The sequence below is a fragment of the Selaginella moellendorffii genome, unplaced genomic scaffold (genome assembly GCF_000143415.4).
Source record: "Selaginella moellendorffii unplaced genomic scaffold, v1.0 SELMOscaffold_58, whole genome shotgun sequence".
Taxonomy (NCBI): domain Eukaryota; kingdom Viridiplantae; phylum Streptophyta; class Lycopodiopsida; order Selaginellales; family Selaginellaceae; genus Selaginella; species Selaginella moellendorffii.
Window position 1 is genome coordinate 294,020 of NW_003314319.1, and position 10,225 is coordinate 304,244.

Here is a 10,225-nt window from a genome sequence, read left to right on the forward strand (position 1 = left end):
CGCCTTTCTTGGCCTTTGCCTCACGAACCATTTCGAAATTGCTGCGAACATAGAGATGCCAAGCGACTCTCAGGCGTCTTGATCCTGGAGAAAATCGAAAGTCAAGTTACAAACATATGCAAACAATTGGATGAAATCGAACCTCAGCCCAGACGCTGCTGCATTCGGCTTTTCAAATAAACTGTATCTCTTTTAGTTCTGGCAAGGCCCAGACCAGCAGCCGGCTCTCCGGAACGAATATCCGAATGAGAACGAGAAGCCTGCCATCCCTACGGCTTAACGAGCAGACTTGTAAATCTCGAATATGACGGATCCAGGTAGCTGCATTTGGCTTCGTGCTGCTGGAAGCGGCTGTGCTGTGTCCAATGCTGGGTGCCTTCGTGTCCTGCCCAAAGGGTCACCGTTTCAAGATCTGCGCTTCATGCGGGCAACAAAATAAGGCTGGTCTTGTCTCCCACGAGCTCACTCTACTGGTATGTGCTTCAATTATCTGCATTTCTCATCCGCAGACATGGACTTGAGTGTAAAGCTCCTCATTGTAGGATCTTTGCTGCTCATGGAGCTTGCTGTGCTGGTGCAACTATGGGTGACCATCAAGCAAGAAAAGAGACAGCACTTTTCAGTGAAGATGGAATCGATGCCGCAATTCTGGTGAATGCTTCCAGCTTGCTTCCTTTGTTCTTCTTAAAAGAGCGTCCAGGGTGCATGGATGCAGAAGGACTTGCAGATCCAGCAAACTTACGGCCCGATAGCACTAAATTCAAGCGAGACCTGGATGCTCGTGCAAAAGAAGAAGAGGAACTCTTCTACGTACGTTGGAACTCAGGCGTTCTCATACCGGGTATGTCAGGATTGCTTCGCTTATCTTCTCTTTTCCGCTTGTTTTCTAAATCACGAGTCCGCTTAACAGCTCGGTTCCCAATCTCAACTTTGCCGAGGCTTCTGCAAGCCGCCAGTACGGCCCTCCACACCACAGCATCGCCCTCCACTGGAGAGCTTACCACGAAACGTACCATCTCCTCAAACTTCCCGGCTCGCCCGAGAAGATCGACCATGCACACGTAGTACTTCGCAGCGGGGGCGATCCCATAGTCGCTCCTCATCGACACAAAGCTGCAGTGAGCGTCCTAGAGCCCGGAGTGGCTACACGCCGAGAGGACGCTGACGAAGTTGATGGAGTTTGGCATGGTGCCGGATCCCATTTGCATCACTCGGAAGAGCGTGAGAGCTCACACTGCGTGGCCGTGGCGAGCGTAGGCTCCCACCATTGCACTCCAGGTTATCACGTCTTCTCTTCGCAGCTGGAAGAACATCGCGTACGCAGCGTCCAGGCTCCCGTATTTGCTGTAGAGATTGAGCACTGCGTTGCCGAGTAGAACGTCCAGCCCCATTCCCCTCTCGCAAATCCAGCCGTGAACTCGCTTGCCATCTTTCAAGGAGGAGATCTCCGTGCAGGCAATGATAGCGTTTACGGAAGTGTGCTTGTTCATCCGGAATCCTTCTAACTGCATGTGTGAATCGAGTACGATTTTTCCATGCTGGTACTGTACGTAGATCGTGATCAAGGCTTTCCACCACGTCGCATCCTTGTGAGAGATCTTGGCGAAGGCTTCTCGTGCATCAAGCAAGCTCCCACACTTTGCAAACATGTTGACGAGCGCGTTCCCCACGATCTTGTTAGAGGAGTCATAGCCGGACTCCACGGTGAATCTGTCGCCCCCCGCGCAGAAACGCCGGGGACGAGCACGCATTGAGCGCCGCCACGAGAGTTACGTTGTTCGGCCTCACGCTCTCTAGCTGCATGCGCCAAAGAAACACCATCGCCTGCAGTCCTTTTCCATTGCCTTGCTCCGCGAGAGCTGCAATGATCGACGACCAGGCGACTGCGTCTGGACAATCCATGCTCTGGAAAAATCTCCTCGATTCATCTGCGCTGCCACACCTCCCACACATGGTTATCAGCGTGTTTCCTACAAATGGGACGCTACACTCTTCGATCAAACAGTGGACAAAACATCCAGCCTTGAGGACGCCGCAAGCCTCTAAAACCGCCACGAAAGCTCATCTGGACACCATTGAGCAGCATCAAACAAAAACACTCGAGGGAAGCTCTCGTTTCCTCGTGTTCCACGTAAGCGCTGATCATGGCAGACCATGCAAACTTGTTCTTGCAGCTCATCCGCTCAAAAATCTCTCGCGCTTCCGCAAGGCTGCCACACTTTGCATACATATGAACAAGGCTCGTTCCGGCTGTGACGTCCGTCTCATGGAGAACATCCTCCGGAAGACAAGAGTGAATGAGTCTGCCGGTCTGCAGGAACATTGGGCCGCAGCAAGCCTTGAGGAGTGTAACGAATCCGATTTTTCCAATCTTGACACCCTCGAGCTGCATGACAAAGAGCATTTTCACTGCATCCGACTGATGCCCATTTTGGGCATATGCTGAAACAATGGCGTTCCAAGACACTGTGTCTCGGAAATACATTCGATCTAAGAAAGCTCTGGCTTGGTCGATTTTGCCGCATTTTCCATACATGTTGATAACCGCATTTGAGATGATCACATTCTTCTCCAGCCCACGATCTGCTATTATTTTCTGTACCACAATGCCCTCTGCGAGAGCGCCGTGTGTGGAGCAAAGATTGAGCGCTGTCAAGAGGGCAGTTTGATCCGGGAGAATTCCCTGCTCCTCCATCTCGTCCAGCAGGCCAACAGCCCCTCCGATCGATCCACATGAGCCGTGAGCCGTGATGAGCGCGCTCCACGAGAGAGAGCTCCCCTTACTCGCATCAAGGCTTTGGAACACAGCCTTGGCATCGTCCAAATGCCCGCACTTGCCATACATGTCGATGAGGTGATTCGCGAGACGCCCATCCCTTTCAAGGCGGCCCAGACGGGAGATATGGGCGTGGAGCTTCCTACCACCATCGACCAATCGCAGGGATGCGCAGGTGTGGAGGAGATGGATGAGCTCTTCTGGCTCCCGGCGATCTGGCAAAGATTAAGGGCATACGAAAACAAAGAAGAGAAAGAAAAGGAATGTAGTCCTAGTGCCTCTCGCATCCTAATTAAGCACTCTAGTAGACTTGGTGGTGAGATTTTCTCTTTGTCCCGAAAGTTTTCTCTTGCATCCCTGGAATCCTTCCATCTTTGCGATTTCTCTCTCCTTTTGCGATTTGTTTCTAAAACTTTCTTTTGTTTGCAGTGCCACCCTTTGTTTTTCTCATCGTTTTGATTAACAATGGGGTCTACCTTTAGGAAAGATGCCGGAAAAATAAAGTAAATAACTGTTTTATCATCTGTCTTATTGAGAAACTATCCCAGGAAACATAGACAATTATTCAATTTATGTTTTTCTTTTCCTCCTTATATCATTTGAGTTATTATTTCAAATGTAGAGTCAAACTCGCCCAAAGAAAATGGCAATTTTTCTCCTCAGTATCCTAGCAACATTCCAGGTAACTCAAGGCACCTCCATCACAGGCGCCAACACAACCCCAGAATCCCCGGGAGGCCAGCGCTTCGACTCTGTCATGGGAGTAGATGGAGCCCTCTCCATCCTCGCCGACGCCATGGCCTTCGTCCAGCTTGGCTTCGAGTATATGAGCCCCGACACACCCAAGAAGGAGATTGACACCATCCACTTCACAGTGGACGACATGCCTGGGGTGGCCTACGCCATTGGTGTGGAGATCCATCTCAGCGCACAGTTTGTTGCTACTTTCACTGGAGACTTGGTTTTTGAGCTCCGAGGCGTCTTGTACCACGAGATGACTCACATTTGGCAGTGGTTCGGCAAGGACGGGAGCCGGGCGCCACAGGGACTGATCGAGGGGATTGCCGACTTTATGAGGCTCAAGGCTAAGCTAGGTGTGTCGACCAATGGGTTTGTGGGGTCGGGGAGCCACTGGGACGAGGGGTATACCGTGACTGCATTGTTTCTAAACTATGTCAACGATCTCCATCCCAGCTTTGTGGCAGAGCTTAACAAGAAGCTCTATGACGGGTGGAGTGAAGGCTACTTCCAGGATCTGACTGGAAAGAGTGTGGATCAGTTGTGGAGCGATTACAAACAGAAATTTCAATGATGAACTTTGTTTATAGATTTTGTCTGAAGAATGGAACCAAATTGTCATTATGAAATATACATCAAATAAGAGTCTTAGATAATGGTAAAATTAAATAGCCCTTTAGCTATTACAACCTAAATTTATAATTAAAGAGTTTATAAAGAGTAAATTATTATAATTGAATACTTTAGATTTTTTTTGGATTGCTTAAGCAAACCTGTAAGTTATAAATGTATTTATAATTATTGATCATTTAGATTATTCAATAATAGTAAACAGGAATGACACTATTATAACCAAACATTGCTACATGCAAAGTGCAGCAAATGATTTTTCTTATTAAAAATGAAAAATAATGAAAATTTTAAAGGTTTGTTTAATATTCAAGATAATATACTTTAAAACTAAAGCATTAGTGTTAGTAAATAGATTTTGTATTTGTCTTTGGGCAACTTGCCATGTGGCAATCTTCATTATAAGTTTTTTTCCTATGCTCTCTCTATTTTATAGTTAGTTAATTATTATTTACTTTTTGAGTTTCTAATTTTTCATGTAATTTATTATCATGAAGATTATTGTATACTGCTTCTAATCACTTTATCTACCAAAAGAAGTCTTACACTGTATTTAATCTCACCAAATTAAATAGTAAATATTTGCTAATGATTGTTACAATTTTTTCCTTTTTGATCATATATATTAATATCCATTGCATACAAGAGAATCTCATGGTTTTTCTTTTGCATGATTATCTGTCTTATTTATCCCATAAAACATCAACCATCAATAGGCTGGTTTGACTTTGCATTTAAAATAATAACTCAAGTGAGTAATTGCTTAAAATATTTATGGCCTTATAGAAGTTTACTGTTCATTTCAGCAGCTAACATTTATTAACCAGTTAATCTCTTTCGAAGAGTGACACTATAAAACTTTGTTGTTCTAATGGACAAGATCAAGCTCACAATGGATGCAAACAAGCACACTCCAGCCATGACGAAGAAGGTTGTTCTGTAGCAATGTGGTCCATGGCAAAGGAGCTCATCACCATCCAGACTTCCATTGCTCGGTCCAAGCTTACTCTCGCGGTCGTATAAAACTCCTGCCACCCGGACGGACAAAACATAAGTTCCCAGCGCCTTAGCGACGTAAGTTACATTTTGGAGCGTCCCATAGAACCTGAGCCCGAAGATCTCCGCTATCATGGTGTAAAGAACCGACCACATGCCACCGATTGACAACCCAATCAAAACCGAGCCGTAGAAGAGCGCTCCGGGAAGCCCAAGAGCGATTATCAAGCTCCCAAGAGAGAGAAGCAAGAGAACCAGGCACAGGAAGAAGGGCCTTGCGACGCCATAGCTGGCGAGGCATATATCCGAGATGAAGCCAACGCCAACGCCACCGATGAAGTCCCAGATGCTAAGGAGGGCGATGAAAGTGTTTGTTCCGGCCTGGGAGTAGCCAAGGGACGTTCCAATCTGGCCGAAATTGTTGGTCACGGTTAGCACAGCGCCAATGCCACAGGTTGAAGCCACGAAGATGAGAAACATGTCGATGCTACAGAGCGCCTGGAGGATTGTGAAATCGTCTCCTCGCTTGACGGGCGATCCTTTAAAGAAGAAGATCGAAATGTGCGAGGCGATAGCTGGAGCAGCGGCGTCTGCCCCATGATCCGGAGGATCTACGTCTTGAAAATCTGTTTGAGGAGTTTCTATCGCTGCGTTCTCCACTAGATCAACATCAACTTCTTCGCGATGGCGATGCCGGAGGGTTTTGGATTCCTGTCTCAGAACCACAAGAACTGGGATGGAGAGAATGATCAGCATAATGGAAACGAAGGCCTTGATGATCCGAGATTCTAGGCGCACGAAGTGCTGGAGGATGATAATAGCCATGAGATATCCAGCCAGGATCAAAGTTACTGACACGAAGACGAAGAGCGTTCTCGAGTCATTGTAGCGGCCGTCGAGTGGGACGGATCGAATGAAAAACGCGAAGAGAAGGCACAAGAGCGATGGAAACCAGGCCAGCAAGAGAACGAATGAATCGTCACTGTGAGAGAAGAAGGCCTGGTAAAGCAGCGTGAATATCGCAACGCTCAATCCCTGCGTACTGTCGAGAAGACTAAGAACCATGCCCTGGTTCTTGGGGAAATTCTTGGCACAGGCCACAAGAACAGCGGTGGTGGTGAAGGCTGCCGATGCGCCGATCATAAAGAGATAGAAGCACAGTTCCCAGACATGGGGGTGTGCGATTCTCTGCGTTGTAGCCAGCCATATCGTGAAGTATCCAGCAAAGTTTAGCGCAAATCCAAGGAGGAGCACGACCCAGGGCCCGGTGAGATCATAGACGAGGCCGGAGAGAATCCCGACGCTGGTGCCAACGTCCTTAAATAAGCTTATGGTGTTGATATTTTTTTGGTTGTAGTCGAGGGACAGCTTGAGATGCTGCGAGAAGAGGCTGAAATTGTTGAGTGCTCCTCCCGTGGAGATCATGAGGAAGAAACTTGCCAATGCAACCATCCATTGACTGTTGTAGAGGTGTTTGATCGTCCCAACCATGATCCTAAGCTAAACTTTAGATTGAAATAAGAGTGGAGAGCATATATATTTAAAGTATGGAAGAAATTCAAATCGAAAGAGAACATATTCACAATCTTTCTTAGTTTTTCTACCCGGCTCTTCCCGAAAGAAATTGTGTCCAAGCAGCGCACAACAAGGACTGAAGACCAGGAAGATCTGCAAGATGTAGCTCTAATTTTCAATCGCATCCATCAGTCTCATGCTTACAACTATCTATTTATGTTATTTCGGTAATCTCGTGACTGATGGATGTAGAAAATCGAAGTCGCGATGTCGGCTCCCTCCTTCGCTGCTGCTGCCGGCTTCGTCGCTTACTATCCAGAGTCTCGAAAAAGAAAAGACGTGATGTTTTAAGGAATTGAGGCGATGGCCAGGTGGGCTGCCACCTAGAAAGAAGATCTTTCGCGGCCACCAACTTGGACTTTAACATCATGAAAAATCAACTATATAAACCCACCAATTCTATGCAACCTCGTTCATCTTGTTTCCTCCTAATTTTGTAGCTATGCCTTCCTTTGTTGCAAATGTCAATCAGCAGACTGATGTTCTTCCAAAGGGTGTCAAAGCTCTCATGGATAATGGCCTCGTTACCATTCCTGGCCGTTATATCAAACCTCCCAGCCACCGAGCTGTGAAGCATTTGATCGTTCCTGGAGTGGAGATCCCTGTGATTGACATGGCTGCATTGGAGAGTGACCGAGAGAAATTTGTTCAAACTTTGTGCAAGGCTTCGAGTGAATGGGGCATCTTTCAGGTATTTTGATGTGTACCTGCTCAAAAGGATCATTCATAATATGATGTCACATGCAGGTGATCAACCACGGGATTCCTGTTGCAACCATGCAAGGCATGGTCCATGGAGTGCTTGAGCTCTTTGATCTTCCTATTGAGGAGAAGATGAAGTATTATACGGAGGAGGTGTTTGTGCCCGTGCGGTACTGCACGAGTATGACACCTTCTCAAGAGACTCATATGGAGTGGCACGATCACTTTCAGCACTACTTTTCAAACAGAGAAAAAGAGCATCCATGGCCGGAAAAACCAGCCTGCTACAAGTAAATGAGCCTGACTAATCTGGATTTCATGAGATTGCTTGGTTTCTTGGATACTGCAGGAGGCTCGCTTCCAGCTATGTTTCAAGCGTGAGACATCTGAGTCAGACTCTGATGTCTGCTTTGTCTGAAGGGCTCGGGCTGGATTCAAACTGCCTCGCGAAATCGTTTGGAGACTCGGAGATGATCTTGCGATCAAATTACTATCTGCCGTGCCCAAATCCCGACCTTGCTCTTGGGATGAATGGCCACACCGATAGTGGCGGTTTGACAATCCTGTTTGAAGATCAAGTTGGCGGACTCCAGGCCAGGAAAGGTGATCTCTGGTACGACTTGAAGCCTATAAAGAATGCATTCATTGTGAACATCGCTGATCAGCTTGAAGTAAGTGACTTGGATTGATTTTTATCATGGCTTTGTTCTTTTCCATGACAGATTTTGAGCAATGGAAAATACAAGAGCATTGAGCACCGAGTCCTTGTCCAGCCTGATCAAACTCGTCTCTCCATCGTGGCATTTTGCAATCCATCACGGGATGCTGTGATAGGACCCCTGCTAGAACTTATTGATGAGCAAAACCCGCTACTCTACAAGTCAACCTTATACCAAGAGCACATCACAAATGTCTACACAAAATATTTGGATGGCAAGCATTCACAAAAGCTCCAAATAAACTAAACCAACGAGCTGTTACTAAAATAAAATAATAGAAAGAATAAATCTTCTATTTTATAAGAGAGAACCGTCTCCAAAGATCTCTACAAAGGCAGGATGCTCCACAGCTCCATTCTTGCTTCGCCGTTGCTAAGTTTATTTAGTGCTCATGTACATGGAACTGTAGCAGGCCTGGAGATCTTCAATATCTACTAGCTTGAAAGATCTATCGTGTTCCCAAACTCTCCAGGCTGAGACACCCCATTATCACATTGAAGACCTTCAAGCATCCGTGAAGCTTTGCAATCATGGATCAGTGATGCATGGAAGAGGTCCTAGCTCTAGAGGCCCTGGAAGCGCCAAAGTGAAGCATGTCCAAGAGTGCATTGGTGGACAGGTCCATGGCCGAGGCAATCCAGCTGCGAATCAACAGTCATGGATAGTGCACTAGTTGTCTATATGAATTGCTTGGCATCACTTGGCCACCTCATCTCACTGAATCTCAGCACCAATTCACTCTCTGGTGCAATCCCTGGATCGCTGGGTGATATTCCAATGCTATGGACGACCTTGAATCTTGATGCTCAACTAAATCTGCAAGATCTTCAACAAGGAGATTCCAAAATTTCTAGAGAATATTGCAATTAAACTCGGCTAAAGCATTGGCCCTCCCTCTCAGGTCGGGTTGTGACAACAAGTGTTTCATTGCCATATTATCCGTGTAAATTTTAAAGTGTCTCTTAAGGTAGTGTCGCTACTCCTTGAGTGTCTTGATCACCGCAAACAATTTCTTCTCGTGGGTAAGTTACTTTCGCTAAGTTTTGTCCAACTTTTTTGAGAAGAATGCTACTAGATGGTTATCTTGCTTCAAAATTGCACCCAACAAAGTCTGAAACATCCATTTCTACCTCAAAGTCTTTACCAAAGTCTAATAATGCTAACACAAGAGCCTTCCTCAACTTCTTTTGAGATGGATAAATGCCACCTCACATTCTGCTGTTCATACTATCTTCCCTTTTCTTGTTTAGTCTGTTAAAAGTAGGGGTACTCTCAAATAGTGTTTGAAAACTTTCAATAGTAGTTATATAGCTTTAATAATGCTTTTAACTTGTGTACATTCAATAGTCATTCCCATTCCTAGATTGCTTGGACTTTTTTAGGGTCTATCTTGAGCCCAATCTTTTCCCACCACATGCCCGATGTTGAGAAAAGTTATATTTGCTCTCTTTAATATACAATTGGTGTTCCCTCAGTTTTTCAAACACCTTCGTCAAGTGTTCGACATGCTTTTCTAGTGTCTCGCTATAGATCAAGATATCCATCAATGTAGATGACCACAAAATGCTTTAGGTAAGGTACAAAAATGTGGTTCATCAATGCCAAGAACATTGCTAATGCATTGCACAGCCCAAAGGGCATCATTAGAAACTCAAAACTTCTATACCTTGCCCAATAGGTTGTCTTCTTGATATCTTCCTCTTAAGTCGATCCTTGAGAAGTATTTTGCCATGGCAAAACACCATGGCATAACAGTCTGGTATGGGTCCCTCATTTCTATCCTAAAGGGAAGGCCTAAGTCCCTAGGGAGGCTGAGGACCAATGAACCGCAAAGTACTCAAGTGGGGCACCACTCCACATGAGCCGAGAGCACTACAGTCAGTTTCCTTTTAGGAAGTGGGAGCTACTCTTGAGCATTTCCTTAGGTGGCCCCTCTGGCACCACCCGAGTCCATGCTCACTCCCACCCAAGGCCCTTGAGCCCCAGTCTCAACCTCAAATCAGTTTAAAAGCACCATTGGCGAGTTCCTTCAAGACTAGTTCCTAAACCTCACTATCCTTACTATACTTTTGGAACCCCATGCAGCCCT

At 46.1% G+C, this 10,225-nt stretch overlaps 5 protein-coding genes across 6 annotated transcripts; 3 read left to right on the forward strand and 2 right to left on the reverse strand.

The window, feature by feature from the left end:
• The first annotated feature begins 347 nt into the window (after window positions 1–347).
• On the forward strand, window positions 348–1,753 carry LOC9655091. 2 transcript variants are annotated; one of them, XM_024688682.1, is made up of 3 exons: window positions 348–475; window positions 555–841; window positions 911–1,753. In XM_024688682.1, exons 1-3 carry the CDS (start codon window positions 366–368, stop codon window positions 1,063–1,065), a joined length of 552 nt encoding a protein of 183 aa, XP_024544450.1. In that variant the 5' UTR covers window positions 348–365; the 3' UTR covers window positions 1,066–1,753. The 2 variants fall into 2 exon arrangements, with proteins under 2 accessions (XP_024544450.1, XP_024544448.1); XM_024688680.1 differs by having other exon boundaries at window positions 555–1,753.
• A 231-nt stretch (window positions 1,754–1,984) lies between these two features.
• Window positions 1,985–3,574, reverse strand: LOC112351153 (pentatricopeptide repeat-containing protein At2g34400-like). The gene is made up of 3 exons (XM_024688492.1): window positions 3,473–3,574; window positions 3,087–3,252; window positions 1,985–2,991 (listed from the first exon to the last, which is right to left on the reverse strand). Exons 1-3 carry the CDS (start codon window positions 3,572–3,574, stop codon window positions 1,985–1,987), a joined length of 1,275 nt encoding a protein of 424 aa, XP_024544260.1.
• LOC9654926 lies at window positions 3,573–4,088 on the forward strand. The gene has a single exon (XM_002983393.2). The coding sequence runs from the start codon at window positions 3,573–3,575 to the stop codon at window positions 4,086–4,088; it is 516 nt and encodes a 171-aa protein (XP_002983439.2).
• An 875-nt stretch (window positions 4,089–4,963) lies between these two features.
• LOC112351154 (probable transporter MCH1) lies at window positions 4,964–6,631 on the reverse strand. The gene has a single exon (XM_024688493.1). It carries the CDS (start codon window positions 6,629–6,631, stop codon window positions 4,964–4,966), a length of 1,668 nt encoding a protein of 555 aa, XP_024544261.1.
• Window positions 6,632–7,157: 526 nt separating this feature from the next.
• Window positions 7,158–8,809, forward strand: LOC9654927 (flavonol synthase/flavanone 3-hydroxylase). The gene is made up of 5 exons (XM_024688494.1): window positions 7,158–7,406; window positions 7,463–7,707; window positions 7,767–8,088; window positions 8,140–8,328; window positions 8,609–8,809. Exons 1-5 carry the CDS (start codon window positions 7,158–7,160, stop codon window positions 8,807–8,809), a joined length of 1,206 nt encoding a protein of 401 aa, XP_024544262.1.
• The last annotated feature ends 1,416 nt before the right edge of the window (window positions 8,810–10,225 follow it).

Excerpts from the sequence above, each read along its gene's own strand:
- LOC9654927 (XM_024688494.1), top strand. The coding sequence starts at position 7,158 with ATGCCTTCCTTTGTTGCAAATGTCAATCAGCAGACTGATGTTCTTCCA. Across the intron at positions 7,708-7,766 it reads GAAAAACCAGCCTGCTACAA|GAGGCTCGCTTCCAGCTATG; the intron begins GTAAATGAGCCT and ends TGGATACTGCAG. Across the intron at positions 8,089-8,139 it reads ACATCGCTGATCAGCTTGAA|ATTTTGAGCAATGGAAAATA; the intron begins GTAAGTGACTTG and ends TTTCCATGACAG.
- LOC112351153 (XM_024688492.1), bottom strand. The coding sequence starts at position 3,574 with ATGGCGTCGGCGAGGATGGAGAGGGCTCCATCTACTCCCATGACAGAG. Across the intron at positions 3,253-3,472 it reads TGTTGGCGCCTGTGATGGAG|GTAGACCCCATTGTTAATCA; the intron begins GTGCCTTGAGTT and ends TCTTTCCTAAAG. Across the intron at positions 2,992-3,086 it reads AGAGAAAATCTCACCACCAA|ATCGCCGGGAGCCAGAAGAG; the intron begins GTCTACTAGAGT and ends AATCTTTGCCAG.
- LOC9655091 (XM_024688680.1), top strand. The coding sequence starts at position 366 with ATGCTGGGTGCCTTCGTGTCCTGCCCAAAGGGTCACCGTTTCAAGATC. Across the intron at positions 476-554 it reads CACGAGCTCACTCTACTGGT|TCATGGAGCTTGCTGTGCTG; the intron begins ATGTGCTTCAAT and ends GATCTTTGCTGC.
- LOC112351154 (XM_024688493.1), bottom strand. The coding sequence starts at position 6,631 with ATGGTTGGGACGATCAAACACCTCTACAACAGTCAATGGATGGTTGCA.
- LOC9654926 (XM_002983393.2), top strand. The coding sequence starts at position 3,573 with ATGGCCTTCGTCCAGCTTGGCTTCGAGTATATGAGCCCCGACACACCC.